Genomic DNA, 23,861 nt, shown 5'->3' with positions numbered 1-23,861 from the left:
GGAATGCTGCACTGTCAGAGGATCAGTACTGAGGAAGTGCCACACTGTCAGGGTCAGTGCTGAGGGTGTGCCGTATTGTTGGAGGTTCAGTGCTAAGTGAATGCTGCACTGTCAGAGGGTCAGTACTGAGGGAGTGCCACACTGTCAGAGGGTCAGTACTGAGGGAGTGCCACACTGTCAAAGGGTCAGTGCTGAGTCAATGCCGCACTATCAGATTGCCAGTGCTGAGGGAGTGCCACACTGTCAGGGGGTCAAAACTGAGGGAGTGCCGCACTGTCAGAGAGTCAGTGCTGAGGGAGTGCCACACTGTCGGAAGGTCAATGCTGAGGGAGTGTCGCACTGTCAGAGGGTCAGTGCTGAGAGAGTGCCACACTGTCAGAGGGTCAGTACTGAGGGAGTGCCGCACTGTCAGAGGGTCAGTATTGAGGGAGTGCCGCATTGTTGGAGTGTCAGTGCTAAGTGAATGCCGTACTGTCAGACGGTCAATTCTGTGGGAGTGCTGCACTGTCAGAGGGTCAGTACTAAGGGAGTGCCACACTGTCAAAGGGTCAGTGCTGAGTGAATGCCGCACTATCGGATTGTCAGTGCTGAAGGAGTTCCACACTGTCAGGGGGTCGATACTGAGGGAGTGTCGCACTGTCCGGGGGTCATTGCTGAGGGAGTGCCGCACTGTCGGAGGGTCAGAACTGAGGGAGTGCTGCACTGTCAAAGGGTCAGTGCTGAGTGAATGCCGCACTATCGGATTGTCAGTGCTGAGGGAGTGCCACACTGTCAGGGGGCCGATACTGAGGGAGTGCCGCACTGTCAGATGGTCAGTGCTGAGGGAGTGCCGCACTGTCAGAGGGTCAGTTCTGAGAGAGTGCCGCACCATCAGAGGGTCAGTACTGAGAGAGTGCTACACTGTCGGAAGGTCAATGCTGAGGGAGTGTCGCACTGTCAGAGGGTCAGTGCTGAGGGAGTGCCGCACTGTCAGAGGGTCAGTACTGAGGGAGTGTAGCACTGTCAGAGGGTCAGTACTGAGGGAGTGTAGCACTGTCGGAGGGTCAGTACTGAGGGAGTGCTGCACTGTCGGAGGGTCAGTACTGAGGGAGTGCCGCACTGTCAGAGGGTCAGTGCTGAGGGAGTGCTGCACTGTCAGAGGGTCAGTGCTGAGGGAGCGCCGCATTGTTGGAGGGTCAGTGCTGAGTGAATGCCATACTGTCAGAGGGTCAGTGCTGAGGGAGCGCCGCATTGTTGGAGGGTCAGTGCTGAGTGAATGCCATACTGTCAGAGGGTCAGTGCTGAGGGAGTGCCACATTGTTGGAGGGTCAGTGCTGAGTGAATGCCATACTGTCAGAGGGTCAGTACTGAGGGAGTGCCATACTGTCAGAGGGTCAAATCTGTGGGAGTGCTGCACTGTCAGAGGGTCAGTACTGAGGGGGTGCCGTACTATCGGAGTGTCAGTGCTGAGGGAGTGCCACACTGTCGGATGGTCAGTACTGAGGTAGTGCCGCACTGTCAGAGGGTCAGTACTGAGAGAGTGCTACACTATCGGAAGGTCAATGCTGAGGGAGTGTCGCACTGTCAGAGGGTCAGTACTGAGGGAGCGTAGCACTGTCAGAGGGTCAGTACTGAGGGAGTGCCGCACGGTTGGAGGGTCAGTGCTGAGGGAGTGCTGCACTGTCAGAGGGTCAGTGCTGAGGGAGTGCTGCACTGTCAGAGGGTCAGCACTGAGGGAATGCTGCACTGTCAGAGGGTCAGTACTGAGGAAGTGCCACACTGTCAGAGGGTCAGTACTGAGGGAGTGTAGCACTGTCGGAGGGACAGTACTTAGGGAGTGCCACACGGTCAGAGGGTCAGTGCTGAGGGAGTGCTGCACTGTCAGAGGGTCAGTACTGAGGGAGTGTAGCACTGTCAGAGGGACAGTACTGAGGGAGTGCCGCACGGTTGGAGGGTCAGTGCTGAGGGAGTGTAGCATTGTCAGACGGTCAATACTGAGGGAGTGCCGAACTGTCAGAGGGTCAGTACTGAGGGAGTGCCACACTGTCGGAAGGTCAATGCTGAGGGAACACCGCACTGTCGGAGGGTCAGTGCTGAGGGAATACCGCACTGTCGGAGGGTCGGTGCTGAGGGAGTGCTGCACTGTCAGAGGGTCAGTACTGAGGGAGTGTAGCACTGTCGGAGGGTCAGTACTAAGGGACTGCCGCACTGTCGGAGGGTCAGTGCTGAGGGAGTGCTGCACTGTCAGAGGGTCAGTGCTGAGGGAGTGCTGCACTGTCAGAGGGTCAGCACTGAGGGAATGCTGCACTGTCAGAGGGTCAGTACTGAGGGAGTGCCGCACGGTTGGATGGTCAGTGCTGAGGGAGTGCCACACTGTCAGGGGGTCAAAACTGAGGGAGTGCCGCACTGTCAGAGAGTCAGTGCTGAGGGAGTGCCACACTGTCGGAAGGTCAATGCTGAGGGAGTGCCGCACTGTCAGAGGGTCAGAACTGAGGGAGTGCCGCACAGTCAGAGGTCAGTGCTGAGAGAGTGCCGCACTGTCGGAGGGTCAGTACTGAGGGACTGCCGCACTGTCAGAGGGTCAGTACTGAGGGAGTGCCACACTGTCAGAGGGTCAGTGCTGAGAGAGTGCTGCACTGTCAGAGGGTCAGCACTGTGGGAGTGCTGCACTGTCAGAGGGTCAGTACTAAGGGAGTGCCACACTGTCAAAGGGTCAGTGCTGAGTGAATGCCGCACTATCGGATTGTCAGTGCTGAAGGAGTTCCACACTGTCAGGGGGTCGATACTGAGGGAGTGTCGCACTGTCCGGGGGTCATTGCTGAGGGAGTGCCGCACTGTCGGAGGGTCAGTGGTGAGGGAGCGCCGCACTGTCAGAGGGTCAGAACTGAGGGAGTGCCGCACAGTCAGAGGTCAGTGCTGAGAGAGTGCTGCACTGTCGGAGGGTCAGCACTGTGTGAGTGCTGCACTGTCAGAGGGTCAGTACTAAGGGAGTGCCACACTGTCAAAGGGTCAGTGCTGAGTGAATGCCGCACTATCGGATTGTCAGTGCTGAAGGAGTTCCACACTGTCAGGGGGTCGATACTGAGGGTGTGTAGCACTGTCCGGGGGTCATTGCTGAGGGAGCGCCGCACTGTCAGAGGGTCAGAACTGAGGGAGTGCCGCACAGTCAGAGGTCAGTGCTGAGGGAGTGCCGCACTGTCGGAGGGTCAGTGGTGAGGGAGTGCTGCACTGTCAGAGGGTCAGAACTGAAGGAGTGCCGCACAGTCAGAGGTCAGTGCTGAGAGAGTGCCGCACTGTCGGATTGTCAGTGCTGAGGGAGTGCCGCACTGTCAGAGGGTCAGTTCTGAGAGAGTGCCGCACCATCAGAGGGTCAGTACTGAGAGAGTGCTACACTGTCGGAAGGTCAATGCTGAGGGAGTGTCGCACTGTCAGAGGGTCAGTACTGAGGGAGTGTAGCACTGTCGGAGGGTCAGTACTGAGGGAGTGTAGCACTGTCGGAGGGTCAGTACTGAGGGAGTGTCGCACTGTCAGAGGGTCAGTACTGAGGGAGCGTAGCACTGTCAGAGGGTCAGTACTGAGGGAGTGCCGCACGGTTGGATGGTCAGTGCTGAGGGAGTGCTGCACTGTCAGAGGGTCAGTGCTGAGGGAGTGCTGCACTGTCAGAGGGTCAGCACTGAGGGAATGCTGCACTGTCAGAGGGTCAGTACTGAGGGAGTGCCGCACGGTTGGATGGTCAGTGCTGAGGGAGTGCTGCACTGTCAGAGGGTCAGTGCTGAGGGAGTGCTGCACTGTCAGAGGGTCAGCACTGAGGGAATGCTGCACTGTCAGAGGGTCAGTACTGAGGAAGTGCCACACTGTCAGAGGGTCAGTACTGAGGGAATGTAGCACTGTCGGAGGGTCAGTACTTAGGGAGTGCCACACGGTCGGAGGGTCAGTGCTGAGGGAGTGCTGCACTGTCAGAGGGTCAGTACTGAGGGAGTGTAGCACTGTCAGAGGGTCAGTACTGAGGGAGTGCCGCACGGTTGGAGGGTCACTGCTGAGGGAGTGCTGCACTGTCAGAGGGTCAGTGCTGAGGGAGTGCTGCACTGTCAGAGGGTCAGCACTGAGGGAATGCTGCACTGTCAGAGGGTCAGTACTGAGGGAGTGCCACACTGTCAGAGAGTCTGTGCTGAGGGAGTGTAGCATTGTCAGACGGTCAATACTGAGGGAGTGCTGAACTGTCAGAGGGTCAGTACTGAGGGAGTGCCACACTGTCGGAAGGTCAATGCTGAGGGAACACCGCACTGTCGATGGGTCAGTGCTGAGGGAATACCGCACTGTCGGAGGGTCGGTGCTGAGGGAGTGCTGCACTGTCAGAGGGTCAGTACTGAGGGAGTGTAGCACTGTCGGAGGGTCAGTACTAAGGGACTGCCGCATTGTCGGAGGGTCAGTACTGAGGGACTGCCGCACTGTCAGAGGGTCAGTACTGAGGGAGTGCCACACTGTCAGAGGGTCAGTGCTGAGAGAGTGCTGCACTGTCAGAGGGTCAGCACTGTGGGAGTGCTGCACTGTCAGAGGGTCAGTACTAAGGGAGTGCCACACTGTCAAAGGGTCAGTGCTGAGTGAATGCCGCACTATCGGATTGTCAGTGCTGAAGGAGTTCCACACTGTCAGGGGGTCGATACTGAGGGAGTGTCGCACTGTCCGGGGGTCATTGCTGAGGGAGTGCCGCACTGTCGGAGGGTCAGTGGTGAGGGAGCGCCGCACTGTCAGAGGGTCAGAACTGAGGGAGTGCCGCACAGTCAGAGGTCAGTGCTGAGAGAGTGCCGCACTGTCGGAGGGTCAGCACTGAGGGAATGCTGCACTGTCAGAGAGTCTGTGCTGAGGGAGTGTAGCATTGTCAGACGGTCAATACTGAGGGAGTGCCGAACTGTCAGAGGGTCAGTACTGAGGGAGTGCCGCACTGTCAGAGGGTCAGTACTGAGGGAGTGTAGCACTGTCGGAGGGTCAGTACTGAGGGAGTGTAGCACTGTCGGAGGGTCAATGCTGAGGGAGTGTCGCACTGTCAGAGAGTCAGTGCTGAGGGAGTGCCGCACTGTCAGAGGGTCAGTACTGAGGGAGTGTAGCACTGTCGGAGGGTCAGTACTGAGGGAGTGTAGCACTGTCGGAGGGTCAGTACTGAGGGAGTGTAGCACTGTCGGAGGGTCAGTACTGAGGGAGTGCTGCACTGTCGGAGGGTCAGTACTGAGGGAGTGCCGCACTGTCAGAGGGTCAGTGCTGAGGGAGTGCTGTACTGTCAGAGGGTCAGTGCTGAGGGAGCGCCGCATTGTTGGAGGGTCAGTGCTGAGTGAATGCCATACTGTCAGAGGGTCAAATCTGTGGGAGTGCTGCACTGTCAGAGGGTCAGTACTGAGGGGGTGCCATACTATCGGAGTGTCAGTGCTGAGGGAGTGCCACACTGTCGGATGGTCAGTACTGAGGTAGTGCCGCACTGTCAGAGGGTCAGTACTGAGAGAGTGCTACACTATCGGAAGGTCAATGCTGAGGGAGTGTCGCACTGTCAGAGGGTCAGTACTGAGGGAGCGTAGCACTGTCGGAGGGTCAGTACTTAGGGAGTGCCACACGGTCGGAGGGTCAGTGCTGAGGGAGTGCTGCACTGTCAGAGGGTCAGTACTGAGGGAGTGTAGCACTGTCAGAGGGTCAGTACTGAGGGAGTGCCGCACGGTTGGAGGGTCAGTGCTGAGGGAGTGCTGCACTGTCAGAGGGTCAGTGCTGAGGGAGTGCTGCACTGTCAGAGGGTCAGCACTGAAGGAATGCTGCACTGTCAGAGGGTCAGTACTGAGCAAGTGCCACACTGTCAGAGGGTCAGTACTGAGGGAGTGTAGCACTGTCGGAGGGTCAGTACTTAGGGAGTGCCACACGGTCGGAGGGTCAGTGCTGAGGGAGTGCTGCACTGTCAGAGGGTCAGCACTGAGGGAATGCTGCACTGTCAGAGGGTCAGTACTGAGGGAGTGCCACACTGTCAGAGAGTCTGTGCTGAGGGAGTGTAGCATTGTCAGAGGGTCAATACTGAGGGAGTACCGAACTGTCAGAGGGTCAGCACTGAGGGAATGCTGCACTGTCAGAGGGTCAGTACTGAGGGAGTGCCACACTGTCAGAGAGTCTGTGCTGAGGGAGTGTAGCATTGTCAGAGGGTCGATACTGAGGGAGTGCCGAACTGTCAGAGGGTCAGTACTGAGGGAGTGCCACACTGTTGGAAGGTCAATGCTGAGGGAACACCGCACTGTCGATGGGTCAGTGCTGAGGGAATACCGCACTGTCGGAGGGTCGGTGCTGAGGGAGTGCTGCACTGTCAGAGGGTCAGTACTGAGGGAGTGTAGCACTGTCGGAGGGTCAGTACTAAGGGACTGCCGCACTGTCGGAGGGTCAGTACTGAGGGACTGCCGCACTGTCAGAGGGTCAGTACTGAGGGAGTGCCACACTGTCAGAGAGTGAGTACTGCGGGAGTGCCACACTGTCGGAGGGTCAGTGCTGAGGGAGTGCCGCACTGTCGGAGGGTCAGTGCTGAGGGAGTGCCGCACTGTCGGAGGGTCAGTGCTGAGGGAGTGCCGCACTATCGGAGGGCCAGTGCTGAGGGAACGCTGCACTGTCGATGGGTCAGTGCTGAGGGAGTGTAGCACTGTCGGAGGGTCAGTGCTGAGGGAGTACCGCACTGTTGGAGGGTCAGTGCTGAGGGAGTACTGCACTGTCGGAGGGTCAGTGCTGAGGGAGTACCGCACTGTCGGGGGGTCAGTGCTGAGGGAGTACCGCACTGTCGGAGGGTCAGTGCTGAGGGAGTACCGCACTCTCGGAGCGTCGGTGCTGAGGGAGTGCCATGTGGCTACATGCTTTGTTGTAACATTCCCCCAACTAATTATTTTTTAAAATTCTTTTGTAACATTGACAGGATGTGTGTGTGGCTTGCCAGGCCAGCATTTATTGCCCATCCCTCATTGTTGTGAGTCAAACACATTGCTATGAGTCTGGAGTCACATGTCATCCAGACCGGGTAAGGATGACAGATTTCCTTCTCTCAAGAACATTCATGAACCAGACGGATTTTCGCCGACAATCAACATCGATTCATGGTCATCGTTAAACTCTTAATTCCAGATTTATATTAAATTCCACTCCACAATGTGCTGTTACGGGTTTCAAACCCTGTCCCCAGAAGATTACCTGGGTTTCTGGATTAACAGTCCATCAGTAATACCTAATGACCATTGCCTCCCTGATAACAGGATTATCCATCTTCAGATTTTGCTGTTCCTGCTCTCCATTTAGAATTGCACCATTAATTTTCATCTTGTGTTCTCCTTCATCTGACTGAACCCGCATAAAAATAAATGAAGAATGTGTGGTGAGTCTAACGAGATCCACCAGGTAAACCTCACAGAGTACGAGTTCCCTGACTGGACCTGATTAACAGCCCCAATCAGGGAGCCCTGGCTGACAGATATAAACAGGAGTGTCAGAGGTTCTGTTCACTCTGAGAGTGGCAAGTTGAGCATACAAGGTTACAGGCTGTTCCGATGGAAGTGAACACCTTCACCAGTCTGAGCTTGAGGGAAGATCATTGCACAGCCTCATTCAGGGAATATCCTGCAAAGAGGGACTCTACGTCAGCCCACAACGAAACCCCAAAGTAAAGCTCAGCCTCAGCTAGATGGTTAACATTTCCTTCAGGCAGGCCATTGTAGTTGTTGCCGGTATGAGGATTTGAGACATCAAAATACTCCATGAGATCTAAAGGAGTAAGAGATCTCCTAGGCTGGTATCCAGGTGGGTGCACACCCTGGAAAACCAATTCACATCTGGTTCGGAACAGGTGCAATGCTTAGCAAAGTCCAGATTAGAACTAATCAAAATAAAGGTCTGTTTAAATGGTCACCAGTTCTAATGGAGGTCAATACCTGCATGGCTGTTACAGTGATCACAGAACCAGTCTTTAACAAAATTCACTCTGGATTCCAACCCTTAAGTTTGTTCAAAAACTTGGCTCGACTGAAAACCTACACTGGGAAACCTTTCCAGATTAAGGGTATTACTTTGGTTCCAATCTCTTATGAGAAGTAGCTGGTTCAGTTCCCACTGATGGGGCAGAGTTGGTGAGATGTTATATCTGGTGGCCAGGACTGGATGCAGACATGGTCACATTGTTTGGGCAGTGTCCCGAGTGCCAACAAGGAGTGGCACAGTGGCTCACTGGTTAGCACTGCTGCCTCACAGCACCAGGGACCCAGTTTCGATTCCAACCTCGGACGACTGTCTGTATGGAGTTTGCACATTCTCCCCGTGTCTGCGTGGGTTTCCTCCGGGTGCTCTGGTTTCCTCCCACAGTCCAAAGATGTGCAGGTTAGGTGAATTGGCCATGCTAAATTGCCCACAGTGTTAGGTGCATTAGTCAGAGGGAAATGGGTCTGAGTGGGTTACTCTTCGGAGGGTCAGTGTGGACTTGTTGGGCCGAAGGGCCTGTTTCCACACTGTAGGGAATCTAAAAACAAAATTACCAAAATTAGCAGCTACCCAACATTCGTGGGACTGGCCAGGTAAACTCTGGAATCAATTATACATCGATTATGCAGGTCCTTAGTTTTTAGTTATAGTGGATGACCACTCATGGACATGTATAGAGTTTGTTCATCAAACATCGGGGACGACAAGAGAAAAACTGTGTGTATCTTTTGCAGTGCACAGATTCCCGGAAGTGTTGGTCATGGATAACGGGCCATCATTTACCAGCACAGAGTTTGAATATTTCCTAAAGTTGAATGGCGTTCAACATGTAAGGACAGCTCCATACCATCCATCATCCAATGGACTGGTGGGAAGAACAGTCCAAACTTTGGAGGCTTAAAGAAACAGCCCACAGCTTCATAAGATACCGCACTGTGCCGGTTCCTGTTTGATTAAAGACTGCCCCTCATGCAACTACAGGGATAGCTCCAGCAGAGGCGCTGATGAGAAGACCCTGCACCAGGTTAAATCTGATCCTCCCGGAGCTGGGAGAAATTGGTGGGGGTGGGGTGGTGGGGGGGTGAATTGTTTGTTCCAACATCAGGAACACCAGTGTTGGACAAAGGACACTTCTAAGTGAGAGGGACAGTTTACTTTCGGAGACAAAGTTTGGTGTCAGAACCATGGGATTCTCCCTGCATGGGTAAGAGGCAGGGTCAGCACAAGGTCAGGTCCTGTGAGGTACAAAGTATGAGTAGGTGAGGCGATCCTGAATAAACACATGGACCACATGAAAGCTACAAACTCACAAACAATGCAGGAGCAAAACATACCCCGCCCCACAGAACAGTCGGAAAGGCTGTCAGAATTCTCCCCCCTTGCCAAGTGTCAAAGAAACGTCAGAGTCTGAGCTGGACAGGGAGCCTGTCACAGTGCGATACCGTTACCGTCTGAAGAAGAGGATTGAGAGATGTTCCGGGCACAAGAGGCAGGCAGTGTTCCAGTACACACCACCTGCATCCGAGGCTGAGTCAGAGGAACCGTATCCCGTTCAAAACACCCCAGGAGAGGCTATAACAAAAAGAACCGGCCGATGTCCTCAGAGTCAGAGGGAGAGGGATGTAGAGACTGGAAGAAGGTCAGTTTGGGGACCTCATAGAATGCGAGTTCCCTGATTGGGGCTGTTAATCTGGTCCGATCCGGGAGACCTGGCTGACAGATAAAGGGGAGTGTCAGAGGGTCTGCTCACTCTGAGAGTTGGCTCTGTGGGAGTTGAATCAGTGTCAGGGACTCTCCATGTGTAAGTTAAGGGGGACCTAGTGACAGGATACCGGCCTCTGTGGAGATATTTTGGACTGAATTAATGTGGATAATAACTGCCATGAACAAATGGATGACACAGACTTAGGTATATGTAACTTCAGAGCAAGCTGGTGGTTAAATATGTGCAAGATTGAATCGACATTGTGTGTTTAACACTTAGAGATGATAAGTATGAAGGTAGTGGCAAATATATTCTGGTTTTTTTTCTGATAGGTGGCTCTGAGAAATGCCTTGCGTTACTTTCCCTCCAACCTGCACAGCCTCCTCGCTCCAGAGTTTGCAACTGAGCTCAGAGAGTTTGGTCATATTTACATGTACAGGTTCTGCCCACAGATTGACATGAGGTGAGTTAGTGAAAATATCAGGATTGTTTGTGCACACTCGATAAAATACTTGATAGTATGTCTCTGTTGTTGAGGGTCATACCTCCAGCTGCCCTGTCCATAACATCAATTAGATTAGATTCCCTACAGTGTGGAAACAGGCCCTTCGGCCCAACCAGTCCACACTGACCCTCCCGAGAGTAACCCACCCAGACCCATTTCCCTCTGACTAATGTACCTAACACTGTGGGCAATTTAGCATGGCCAATTCACCTGACCGGCACATCTTTGGACTGTGGGAGGAAACTGGAGTACCCAGAGGAAACCCACACAGACCCAGGGAGAATGTGCAAACTCCACACAGACAGTTGACCGAGGCCAGAATCGAACCTGGGTCCCTGGTGCTGTGAGGCAACAGTGCTAACCACTGAGCCATTGTGCCACCCATAATTATTATCTCCCTACTCCTTTCTTCATTTTATCCATTCTTACAGCATACCTAAATGCCTAATTTACCTCCATTATTATTTTATTATATACTCAGGACATAAGGGTCACTGGCTGGGCCCAGTATTTATTGCCTGTCCCTAGTTGCCCCTTGAGAAGGTGGGGGTGAGCTGCCTTTTTGACCCGCTGCAGTCCCTGTGCTGTGGGTAGACCCACAATGTCTTGGGGAGGGAATTCCAGGATTCTGACCCAGAGACACTGAAGGAACAGCGATATATTTCCAAGTCAGGATGGGGAGGGGCTTGGAGGGGAACTTGCAGGGGGTGGTGTTCCCATGTATCTGCTGCCCCTGTCCTTCAAGATGGAAGTGGTTGCGGGTTTGGAAGGAGCTGTCTGGAAGCCTTGGTGAATTTCTGCAGTGCATCTTGCTGCTACTGACCGTCAGGGTGGTAGAGGGAGTGGATGTTTAAACTAAGAATGCAAAGTGAGATTTATGAATGTAATATTAATGTTTGTTTTAGTGTCAGACAGGCTGAAACAAACACAGACAGCCCAAGTGCTGGGATTGGAACGAGGACAGCCAAGTGGACCTCATAGAATCTGAGTTCCCTGATTGGGGCTGTTAATCTATTCCAATCAGGGCTGACCAATAAAAATGGGGAGTGTCAGAGAAACTGACACTGTGATACCTGACACTGAATGAGGCAGGACTATCGTTGAGGCTTGTTTAATAACATGTGTAAATAAAGGGGGAGTTTCTGACAGGCATCTTCTGAGTTATTTCAGCAAGGCAGTGATGGCATCCCTGAAGTTCACGTGAAGGCCATTTAATCAACTTGTTTTATTTCTGATTGTTGCAGGGCATATCCAATCAGCCAGTATCCCTGCAAAACCAAGGCAGCTGCAGCAATCATGCACATGATTATGAACAACCTGGACCCTCACGTTGCTCAGGTAAAGGCTTCTCTCTCCAGCAGCCCTGCAGTTTCTGGGAGGAGTTATTGCAGTTAAGTGTGTCTCAGGGAATGCCTCGAAACGTCGAATTCTCTATTCCTGAGATGCTGCCTGGCCTGCTGTGCTTTGACCAGCAACACATTTGCAGCAGTCAGGTGAATGCAGCCTTGGTTTAAACCTGGTGTCCATCCACTTCCTGATGTCTCACAGTAGTCCCTCAGGGTAGTGTCCTTGGTCCAACCACATTCAGCTGCTTCATCAATAACCTTCCCTCCATCATTAAAGTGGGGATGTTCACTGATGATCGCACAATGTTCAGCACAATTTGCAACTCCTCAGATACTGAAGCAGTCCATGTCAAAATGCAACACTTTAGACAATATCCAAGCTTCAGCTAATAAGCGTGAAATAACATTCATATCAAACAAATACCGGGCAATGACCATGTCCAGCAAGAGAGAACCTAACCACTGCCCCTAGATGTACAATGGTGTTACTGTCACTCATCCCCCACCATCAACATCCTGGAAGTTACCATTGACCTGAAACTCAACTGGACTCACCACATAAACACAGCAGCTACAAGAGCAGGTCAGAAGCTAGGAATACTGCGGGGAGTAACTCCCCTCCTGACTCCCCAAAACCTGTTCACCATCTACAAGGCACAAGTCAGGAGTGTGATGGAATCCTCCCCACTTGCCCTGGATGGGGGCAGGTCCAACAACACTCAAGAAGCTCAACCCCATCCAGGACAAAGCAGTCGCTTGATTGGCACCACATCCACAAACACCCACTCCCTCCCCCACCGACGCTCAGTAACAGCAGTGTGTACCATCTACAAGATGCACTGCAGAAACTCACCAAAGATCCCCAGACAGCACATTCCAAACCCACAACCACAGCCATCTAGAAGGACAAGGGCAGCAGGTACATGGGAACACCACCCCCTGAAAATTCCCCTCCAAACCACTCACCATCCTGACTTGGAAATATATCGCCGTTCCTTCACTGTTACTGGGTCAAAATCCTGAAATTCCCTCCTAAAGGGCATTGTGGGTCTACCCACAGCACATGGACTGCAGTGGGTCAGGAAGGCAGCTCACCCCCACCTTCTCAAGGGGCAACTGGGGACAGTCAATAAATAGTGGGAGCAGCCAGCAGTTGTCCTCATCCTGTGCATAAGTAAAAAGCATGCATTTATGTGGTGCCTTTCTCCACTGACACATTTCAAAATGTTTCCAAGACAATGAGGGCAATGAGTATCTGGTCACTGCCACAATACAGGAACGGTGGCAGCCATGTTACACTGAGTAATACCCCAGAAACAGAACTGTAAGAAATAAATGATATGTTTTAGTGATGTTGGTGAAAGAATACATATTTATGCCAGAGACCAACAATGGTGTTAGCCGATATTTCTTCAAAGTAATGTCATGGGAACTTTGTCTATTCTGTCATGTGATGTGGGTGTCTCTGGCAATTACACACTTGTTCCCCATTGCTAATTGCCTTTAGTTCAGTGACTCCTCTGCAAGACAGAGAGTTCCAGTACTGACCCTCCAACAGTGCAGCACTCCCTCAGTACTGACCCTCCAACAGTGCAGTACTCCCTCAGCACTGACCCTCTAACAGTGTAGCACTCCCTCAGCATTGACCCTCCGACAGTGCAGCACTCCCTCAGCACTGACCCTCCGACAGTGCGGCACACCCTCTACACTGACCCTCCGACAGTGCGTCACCCACTCAGTACTGACCCTCTGACAGTGCAGCACTCCCTCAGCACTGACCCTCCGACAGTGCGGCATTCCCTCAGTACTGACCCTCCAACAATGCAGCACTCCTTCAGTACTGACCCTCCAACAATGCAGCACTCCCCCAGCACTGACCCTCTGACAGTGCAGCACTCTCTCAGCACTGACCCTCCGACAGTGCGGCATTCCCCCAGCAGTGTCCCTCTGACAGTGCAGCACTCCCTCAATACTGACCCTCCGACAGTGCAGCACTCCCTCAGCACTGACCCTCTGACAGTACGGCACTCTCTCAGCACTGACCCTCTGACAGTGCGGCGCTCCCTCAGTCCTGACCCTCCAACAGCACAGCAATCCCCCAGCACTGACCCTCCGACAGTGCAGCATTCCCTCAGTAGTGACTTTTTAACAGTGCAGCACTCCCTCAGAACTTAGCCTCCAACAGTGCGGTAGTCCCTTAGCACTGACTCTCCAACAGCGCGGTAGTCCCTTAGCACTGACTCTCCAACAGTGCAGCACTCCCTCAGCACTGACCCTCCGACAGTGTGGCGCTCCCTCAGCACTGACCCTCCGACAGTGCAACACTCCCTCAGTACTGACCCTCTGACAGTGCAGCACTCCCTCAGCACTGACCCTTCGACAGTGCAGCACTCCCTCAGTAATGACCCTCCAACAGTGCAGCACTCTCTCAGTACTGACCCTCCGACACTGCAGCGCTCCCTCAGCACTGACTCTCCAACAGTGCGGCACTCCCTCAGCACTGACCCTCTGACAGTACGGCACTCTCTCAGCACTGACCCTCTGACAGTGCGGCGCTCCCTCAGTCCTGACCCTCCAACAGCACAGCAATCCCCCAGCACTGACCCTCCGACAGTGCAGCATTCCCTCAGTAGTGACTTTTTAACAGTGCAGCACTCCCTCAGAACTTAGCCTCCAACAGTGCGGTAGTCCCTTAGCACTGACTCTCCAACAGCGCGGTAGTCCCTTAGCACTGACTCTCCAACAGTGCAGCACTCCCTCAGCACTGACCCTCCGACAGTGCGGCGCTCCCTCAGCACTGACCCTCCGACAGTGCAACACTCCCTCAGTAATGACCCTCCAACAGTGCAGCACTCTCTCAGTACTGACCCTCCGACACTGCAGCGCTCCCTCAGCACTGACTCTCCAACAGTGCGGCACTCCCTCAGCACTGACCCTCCGACAGTGCGGCACTCCCTCAGTACTGACCATCCAACGGTGCGGCACTCCCTCAGCACTGACCCTTCGACACTGCAGCGCTCCCTTAGCATTGACTCTCCAACAGTGCGGCACTCCCTTAGCATTGACTCTCCAACAGTGTGGCACTCCCTCGGTAGTGACTTTCTAACAGTGCAGCACTCCCTCAGCACTGATCCTCTGACAGTGCGGTGCTCCCTCAGTACCTGCCCTATGACAGTGCGGCGCTCCGTCAGTACTGACCCTACAATAGTGTGGCACTCTGTGGTAGTGGGCTAGTCCTGCTCCTATTTTGTATATTTTGATATCGAGCAGTTGTCTTGCTCGGTGAGTGTAGACTGGCTGTTCCACCATGAGAACCTCACTACCCATCCTTACGCCCTTCTTCGACATTTCTGATACCCTCCTCTGGCTCAGTCTTTAGCAATTGTGTCATCCGCGCAGAATATTGCATCCTCTTCCTCCTCTCTTTCTCTGTCCTCGTGCTCCCTGTGATGGGAATCACAGGCTTAACAGAGACTCAGGATTGATCCCGATATCCTACTCTCTCCCAGCTCCGTGCCGGACAGATGTACTCCATAGGTTCCTGGGAATACTTGCTGACTCATTTCAAATATTTTGTTTTCAGTTTCCCCAGGAACTTGTGACTTATGGAGGCAATGGACAGGTCTTCAGTAACTGGGCCCAGGTAAACCCACCTTGCATTGGTTAGTGGGAAGGATGGGATTATCCTGTCGATGTCGAACTCTAAGGAAGGCATACAATGGAATGGGTAACATTCCTGCCTCTGGGACAGCACCTCCTGGATGGAGTCCCACTTGAGGAATTGATAAATATAGATGGGGTATTTGTAATATGGGCAAACAGGTTGAGTATCAGCCCGAGAAACCCTTCAACACACGCCAAGAGCAGGAGAACCTCCCAGTCTGCACTGGGGTGAAAGTGCAGTCTCCTCCATCACTGGCCATCGCTCTCGGTATATTGCCAGAGCCCACTGGAGCTCATCAGGGATGACACTGAAACAAAAAAAAAATCAGAGAACTGGAGATGCTGGAAATCTGAAACTAAAGCAGAAATTGCTGGTGAAACTCAGCAGGCCTGGCAATATAGAAACATTGAATGTTACAGTATAGGCAGAGGCCGTTTGACCCATTATGGCTGTAGCAGCTGATCCCACTCTCCAGCCCCATCTCCACAGCCTTCTAAAGTCATCCCTTTCAAATATATCGCCAGCTCTGTTTTGAAACCTCCGATGGAATCTGCCTCCACCACTGTCCCCAGCAGCACATCCCAAATCCCAACTACTCTCTGAGTAAAGACGTTTCTCTTCATCTTACTCTCTTGCTTAATCATCTTGAAATTGTGAATCCTAGTTATTGACATGCCAACTAGTGGAAACAGAGTAACGTTCTTCACCCTATCAATGTTGTTCTGAATACCTCAACCAGGTCACCTCTAATCTTCTCTTCTCCAGACTCAGTTCCACATGAAATACGTCTCCCCATGTACACGGGCACCAAAGTGACAACATGACTCACAAGATGGCCATAAGCAGTCTGTATCTAACATGGTACAGTGGCACAGAGGTTAGCGCTGCTGTCTCACGGCAGCAGAAACTTGAGTTTGATTCCACCCTCGGGCGTATTGTTGAGAGAAAGGTCCAGTGAGGATTCTGAACCTCGGATGCTGCCTGACCTGCTATGCTTTTCCAGCACCACTCTAATTTCGACTCTGATTTCCAGCATCTGCAGTATCCACTTCCGCCTAAGGTTCTGAAACAGAGGTTAAAAACAATGACTGCAGAGGCTGGAAACCAGATTCTGGATCAGTGGTGCCTGTATTTGAAAGATTAAGTGTGGTCAGGGAGATGTGTGAATGGGCTTGAGGGAGTTTTGAAATGTGGAATAGCAGAGTTTTGAACCACGTAAGAAGTTGGGTCAAAGTTAGACCCCTCTGTAGTGACAGAACAATCCAGTCAGTTGATGGTAAAATAACAAGGCAGGAAAAAAAGATCAGTCACATCCTGAGAGCAACTGTCTGACAGGGCAGCTGCACAGTCCGCATCCTGCAGAGAAAGGCTGTTCGAAAGAGTTTTCTGATTCATGTTTAATGTGGAATTGAAGCAAAAAAATAAAGTGAAAGTCAACAGCTGTGGCTTGTTTTCCAATCTTTATATATTCCAGGTGTTGTCTCGGAATGTAGGAAAGATAAAACAAGTGAAGGAATATCACAGGAATTTATTTGATGGTGTCAGGAGATGGTTGTTTAATTGATCAGTTATTCAAACAGGAGAGACTTTGCAATAAGAATATGACTGCCTGTCACTCAGCCAACAATCTATCAGTGCTTATTTCACTTTCAAACTGATGCTTCCCAGAAACACACACACACACACACACACACACACACACACACACACACACACACACACACACACACACACACACACACACACACACACACTCCCCCCCACCCTGGGGCACTGGGTCCACACAGATCCTGTGTGCTACCAGTAAGGAGCAAACTAACTCCAGACTCAATTCCACATGAAATATATCTCCCCACTTACACTGGCACCAAAGTGACAACTTGACTCACAAGTGCTGTAGGTGAAGTTGTAAACATTCTGTATCTAACATGGCACAGTGGCCCAGTGGTTAGCACTGCTGTCTCACAGCACCAGAGATCTGGGTTTGATTCCACTCTCAGGCGATGGTCTGTGTAAAGTTTGCACATTATCCCTGTGTCTGCGTTAGTTTCCTCCCACAGTCCCAAGATGTTCAGGTTAGGTGGATTAGCTATGCTAAGTTGCCCATAGTGTTCAGGGATGCATAGGCCAGATGGATTATGCTCTGATGAAGGGCTTATGCTCGAAACGTTGAATTCTCTATTCCTGAGATGCTGCCTAACCTGCTGTGCTTTGACCAGCAACACATTTGCAGATGGATTAGCCACAGTGAAAGCCCCATGTGAGGTGACAGTGATGGGGTGGATTTGGTCAGGATGCTCTCTGAAGGATTGATGCTGGCTGGATGGTCTCTTTATGCACTGTAGGGATTCTAACCCCGTGTTGTCCCTGTCCCGGGTAGTGTTTGATGGGGAACGTTGTAGATGGGGCTTTACTCTGTATCAATCCCCATGCTGTCCCTGTGCTGGAAGTGTTCTACCCCACTCGGAATGTGTCATTAGGTGTTGGAGTGAGGTTTGTTTTGGTGAATTCCCCTGGGATTTGGTTCAGAAAAATGGACTGGATGCCTCTATTTCCTGAGGCCAGTCTCTGAGGAATTCCTGGAGCAGGTCATGGAGGACAGTGACTCTGCCGTGAGACACCAGGAGCAGCTTTTGTGTGAGTGAGCCCTGGTCTGAGCAGTGGATCCCAACTGGTCCTGATGGTTATGGTGACCAACATTGATCAGGACATTCCAAAGCACTGTGCATCCAATGAGGCGGTGCTGAACCGGAATCACTGTTGTTGGTAACACCTCAGCCAGTTCAGTGCACAGCATGATCCCACCAGACACATGCCTTCATATGTTTTCATGGTGATGTTTGTGAGGTAATTGTTGGAGAGAACTGGAGAGAATCCCCTGATCACCAACAACATAAAAGCCATGGGATCTTTTACCTCTCCACCTGGGAGAGCTGGCATGCTCCTCAGACAGTGCAGCACTCCCTCAGCACCAAGCCTGGATAATGGGCCCAGGTCTTTGGAGGGAGACTTGATCCCACAGCCCTCTGACTCAGGCATGAAGAAAAAGAGGGCACAAGATGCAGCAGCACAGTTAGGCCATTTGGCCCATCAGATTTGCTCCCAGCGAGTCCCAATGAGATGTTGCAATGTCATGAGACAGAACCGAAGTGAGAAGCCATGTCTGGTGTATATAACAGTTTTACACTACGAGCTGTGTTTTTGTTGGAGTCATTGCCTGACTGCCTGTCCTCTCTGATGATTGTATCTTTTGGATGCCCCTGTTGATAGTTCCGCCTGGTGATGTACTACCTATCCCAGATGACGGAGCAGCAGACTCTGGTCATGTGCAGCGGGCACCCACAGGGATTATTCCCGAGTCCCCGAGATGCTCCACGGGTGGTCCTCACGAATGGCATGGTAAGGAGAACAGCCTCTCTCAGTGCCCAGGGGCCCAGGTTCTGCATGGGTCTGGCTATTACTACTCTGCAGAAAAAGAAGTTTCTTCCTTATTGTTACTTACTTTGTGCTCCCAGTTAATTCAGACTTTGTTATCAGTCTCCCTATTTCATACTCTGCATTAACAGAGCACCTTCCGAACCTACTATCACTTCGATCTAGAAGGACAAGGTCAGCAGGTACATGGGAACACCACCCCCTGCAAGTTCCCCTCCAAGCCACTCCCCATCCTGACTTGGAAATATATCACCATTCCTTCAGTCTGGCTGGGTCAAAGTCCTGGAATTCCCTCCCTAAGGGCATCGTGGGTCTACCCACAGCACATGGACTGCAGCGGGTCACTCATGGCCATCTTTTCAAGGACAACTGGAAATGTGTAACCAATGTGGCCCAGCCATCGATACCAACATCCCAAGAATGGGTTTATAACTCAAGCTGCCCATCCCCCTCTTGTTCAATCTCTCTCTTGGTCTAATTCTTCTGGTCTGACCCGTTCTGTGCTGTGTCATAGAAACGTAGGCATAGGCTATTCAGCCCTTTGAGCCTCTTCGCGATTCATGATAATCACGGCCTCTCATCCAACTCAGTTTCCACTTTCACCCCCATACCCTTTGATCCTTTTAGCCCAATGAATTGTATCGCATTCCGTCTCGAAAACATTCAATGTTTTGGCCTCAACTGCTTTCTGTGCCAGAGAATTCCACAGGCTGCCCACTCACATTTCTCCTCATCTCAGTCCTAAAAGGTCCATCCCATATCCTTAGACTGTAACCCCTGAATCTGAACTCCTAATACGAGGAACATCCTTTCTGCTTTACTCTGTTTCATCCTGTTGGAATTTTATAGGTTTCTCGGAGATTTTCCCCTTCATTCTCCTGAACACCAGTGAATGTGATTCTAACCACTTCAATCTCTCTTCATACATCAATGCCTCCGCCCGAGGATCTGTCTGGTGAACCTTTGTTGTACTCCCAGTTTAACCATTCCATTCAATCTGCTCTTTTACTTGTTGAAGCTACCTGCTTCGGATTCATTTCTGTATATGACATTTTTTAAACTGTTATTTCAATGGCATTTCCTGTCTCCTGAAAGTAGCAGCAAGACAGGTTTTTCAGGGAGAAGAGAATGAAGATTGATTTCGATGAGGAGAGAGAGCAGGGAAGGTCAAGTGCCCCTTAAACCTGTGGGCTGAGTGGCTAGCTTTATCCCCCCCCCCCCCCTTGATGTGAAACAGTGCAAGAGGAATTCTGAGGACGGTGTGGGTCCCATCTCAATGGCTACTGCATTTCCCAATCGATAGCAAAGTGTGAGGAGGGTCGCTGTGTTTTGTGATGCTGAATGATTGAATTTCTTTTTCTGTTCCAGGTGATCCCAAACTATTCCTCCAGGGATGCGTATGAGAAGCTGTTTGCCATGGGAGTCACCATGTAAGAGATTCTGTGTTCCTCGTATATTACTGAACAAACAGGGCATTGAGACCCGTAACCTGGACAAATGAGGACATGCTCCCCTCTCGGGCAGGAGGTTGTACAGCAAATCTAGGACAATACTCAGTGCAGTGCTGAGGGAATGCCACTGTGTCAGATTGTCAGTGCTGAGGGAGTGTCCACTGTCAGAGGGTCAGTGTTGAGGGAGTGCTGCACTGTTGGAGGGTCAGTGTTGAGGAAGTGCCACACTGTCAGGAGGTCAGTGCTGAGGGAGTGTCACACTGTCAGAAGGTCAGTGCTGAGGGAGTGCCGCACTGTCGGAGGGTCAATGCTGAGGGAGTGCTGCACTGTCGGAGGGTCAGTGCTGAGGGAGTGTCGCACTGTCAGAGGGTCAGTGCTGAGGGAGTGTCGCACTGTCAGAGGGTCAGCGTTGAGGGAGTGCTGCATTGTTTTCTTCACTCACCTGAGATTCACCAGGTCATTCTGTGTTGAATGGAGAACGTGGACTGGTTGTAAAACATGCTCATGTTAAATAAACACACAATGCTAGAAGAAATATCATTGAATCACAGACTGATGTATTTTATGTTTATTTATTGTTACTCATCTCACACTTCTCCCAATAGCAGCTGATTACTTTATAGAAGATGGTCTAGAATGAGATTCTCATGACTAAAGCCTCATCCAACACAATCCAGGGAAGAGAAATGAATCTAAGCAGAAAGAGTCACTATAGGGAGTGAGGCGACAGAAACAAGTGTGATGTCATCAGGTGATGCAGGAGCAGCAATGTACTTGTGATTTCTAACTAACCTGTTGGACTATAACCTGGTGTTCATGTGGCTTCTGACTTTGTCCCTCCCAGTCCAACACTGGCACCTCCACTTCATAAGAAGAAGCGAATTGGGAAGAATTAAATTCATTGAGTAATTGGAATGTCCGTAGCGTGTCAATAGTCAGTCCAAAACAAGTTGTGCCTGAAACTAATTCAGATCTGAGTCAGATGAAAGGGGAAATTCCATTGGAGATCAAGGCCAAAACCAGTGCCAGTTGGAGAAAAGTCCTCCTCACTCCCAGCTCAGGACAGGCCAAAGTTCTTCCCCAAAGTATGAACATTTGAAACAAGAAAGGCCCCCAAGGAAGAGGAATCCAGTGGTTATTGATAAATTGATAATTGATAAGTTACGTGAAATTTTGAACATTGTGTAACTTATTCATTAAGGACAGAGGAGGGTAATAGTACCTCTTCAGGCCATTCGGATACATCATGTTGAGAGCTGTGTCGATCGTGCAGGACCTGCTCAGTGTTTTCGTTAGTCCTGCAAAAAGGTCATCCCACCTACACCACATGGACTGCCGCAGTTCAAGAGAGTTACTCAGTGGCGCCTTATCAAGGGCAACTGAGCCCTCCCCATGATGTCCACAATCCCATGAATACAAGTTATGGTCATGTAGGAAATGGAGCAATTAATATGTGCACTGGAAGATCCCACACTCAGTAGTGTGTTAAGTGGCCAAATGGTCTGTACTTTAAGGTGTTGATTAAGGGTTAAATATTGACCTAGGAACAAGGTGGGCAGTGATGTTGTATTGTGGCCTTGGGCTGCTTCACCCTTTGGTTCCTTACCCTGCGGTGAGGCTGAGCTGCTGACATTCAGAAGGCAATCTCACGTTGAGGAAATCACAGTCCACACTTACACGCTACACAAGCAGGGAACTAGATCCTGCCAGGAGTGAGACTGATGGGCAAGTCCTGTCCTAATCACACACACACCCTCCCCTTGACACAGGACCTGGGAATAGGGGGGGTTGAGGGGGGTCAGGGTGGGGACACAAGGGGTCTGCTAGGCTGCAGACCCCCTCCCTGAGAACACGCTGCCCCATTACCCCTCCAGCTCTTAGTACAGGCTTTCACTCTGAGGACGTGAACAATCCAATCCCTAATTCAGGAATTTGTTCGGTTTGTTTCAGGTACGGGCAGATGACGGCAGGAAGTTACTGTTACATTGGCCCACAGGGGATTGTGCATGGCACTGTGGTAATGTTGCTACTTCTTTACACATGAGTTTATTGATGAAACATTTGGCTAATTCTCCAAATACTTCCTTAAGCGGTTTGGTGGGAGACAGTATTTGATAATTACTTCTGGAGAGCACTTTAAAATCCTTTCAGGGTAGCAGATAGATCCCGTTACCTTTTTTTCTCTATTGAAGGGGGTTGGTTAACTTGGTTAGAGAGCTGACAAGAGTTTGGGACAGATTAAAGCTAACAGCAGGGGGCTCAATCCCCTGGACTGGCTGCAGTAGGTCACAGAAATCCTGCCTGTTCACCATACGCTGAGGTCATGGAGTGGTTACCCCCAAACTATACATAGCCAATTGTCTCTCTCGCTAATCAAGAGAGATGACTAAAGTCCTGTTCTGGACTGCAGCTCCTCACCATACCTCACTCTGTCAGTTTGTCTTGAGGTAAAATTCCAACTCCCTCACCCCTCAGAGAAACTCTTTCCCTGGAGCAAGAGAGGGTGGAGACAGAACCTGAAAATTTCATGCCGGCCTTTTCAGAGGGAATGTCGGGAAACACTTCCTCACATAGGAGCGGGAATCTGGAACACTCCCCAGAAAATCTCTGAAAAGCTGAGCTCAACTTTGAAACAAAATTTGAAAACAGGGGAATTGACAATGAAGGGTGGGGGGAGGGGGTGGCTTATTGTTAAAACCCACCTGGTTAACACCATCCTTTAGGGAAGGCAACGTTCCCTGCTTACCAACTCTGGGCCAATCCACACACCCTAAAGAGGTGGACACTTCACTGCACCTGGGGCTGAGCGGATTTATATCCACCATGATTCAAGACAAGGCTCACCGTCAGCCAACCAGGGCTGAGCAGTAAACACCAGCTTTGCCAACTGTGCCCGGTCCTCGAAATGAACAAAAAAAGGTATTTATTATTCTCATTGTTGGGGTCCAATGCTGGAGGGACTGAGAGGGTGAATATACTCACTGCCATCCACCTTGAGGGGTGACATGTGCAACAACAGGTAGAGACGGGGAACCCAACACTCACCCAGAACACGGGGTGTGGTCACTCCCAGAGCTTACTCTGATTGGTCAGTGAAAAAGACTCTCCTCAGTCTAGACCAAAGCCTCTTGTTCCTTTTTGTAAAATCTGAATTGGTTTTCTATGAATTCTTGCTTCTGTGAATGTTAAAACCGGGTACTGTGATTTTGATATTGCAACACCCCATTGAAAGGACAATTATAGCATGGGGTTGGATACAGACTAAAACTCACTCTGTACTTTTAAACTCTAAGTAAAGCTCCCTCTACACTATCCCTCATCAAACACTCCCAGGACAGGGACAGCACATGGTTAGATACAGAGTAAAGCTCCCTCTACACTGTGCCTCATCAAACACTCCCAGTTCAGGGACAGCACGGGGTTAAATACACAGTAAAGCTCCCTCTACACTGTGCCTCATCAAACACTCCCAGGGCAGGGACAGCACAGGGTTAGATACAGAATAAAGCTCCCTCTACACTGTCCTTCATCACACTCTCCCAGGGCAGGGATAGCACATGGTTAGATATAAAGTAAAGCTCCCTCTACATTGTCCTTATCAAACACTCCCAATTCAAGGACAGCATGGGATTAAATACACAATAAAGCTTCCTCTACACTGTGCCTCATCAAACACACCCAGGACAGGGACAGCACAGGGTTAGATACAGAGTAAAGCTTCCTCTACACTGTTCCCAGTTCAGGTACAGCACTGGGTTAAAGTCAGAGTAAAGCTCCCTCTACTCTTTCAAGCTGAAGTTAA

General features: G+C 51.1%; 1 protein-coding gene across 1 annotated transcript in view; it reads left to right on the top strand.

Moving 5' to 3' along the window:
- The window catches only part of uroc1 (urocanate hydratase 1), an 85,054-nt gene that overhangs the window by 1,918 nt on the left and 59,275 nt on the right, over positions 1–23,861 (top strand). Inside the window, exons 2-7 of the mRNA XM_060835298.1 lie at positions 9,991–10,121; positions 11,408–11,501; positions 15,093–15,152; positions 18,444–18,572; positions 19,977–20,038; positions 22,010–22,076. Of these exons, the coding sequence (XP_060691281.1) occupies positions 9,991–10,121; positions 11,408–11,501; positions 15,093–15,152; positions 18,444–18,572; positions 19,977–20,038; positions 22,010–22,076 (543 nt within the window). The remainder of the gene's footprint in view (positions 1–9,990; positions 10,122–11,407; positions 11,502–15,092; positions 15,153–18,443; positions 18,573–19,976; positions 20,039–22,009; positions 22,077–23,861) is intronic.

The sequence above is a fragment of the Hemiscyllium ocellatum genome, chromosome 14 (genome assembly GCF_020745735.1).
Source record: "Hemiscyllium ocellatum isolate sHemOce1 chromosome 14, sHemOce1.pat.X.cur, whole genome shotgun sequence".
In the NCBI taxonomy this organism is placed as follows: Eukaryota; Metazoa; Chordata; class Chondrichthyes; order Orectolobiformes; family Hemiscylliidae; genus Hemiscyllium; species Hemiscyllium ocellatum.
The sequence above is the reverse complement of the archived record's forward strand: the minus strand, read 5'-3'. Positions and strand labels throughout refer to the sequence as shown.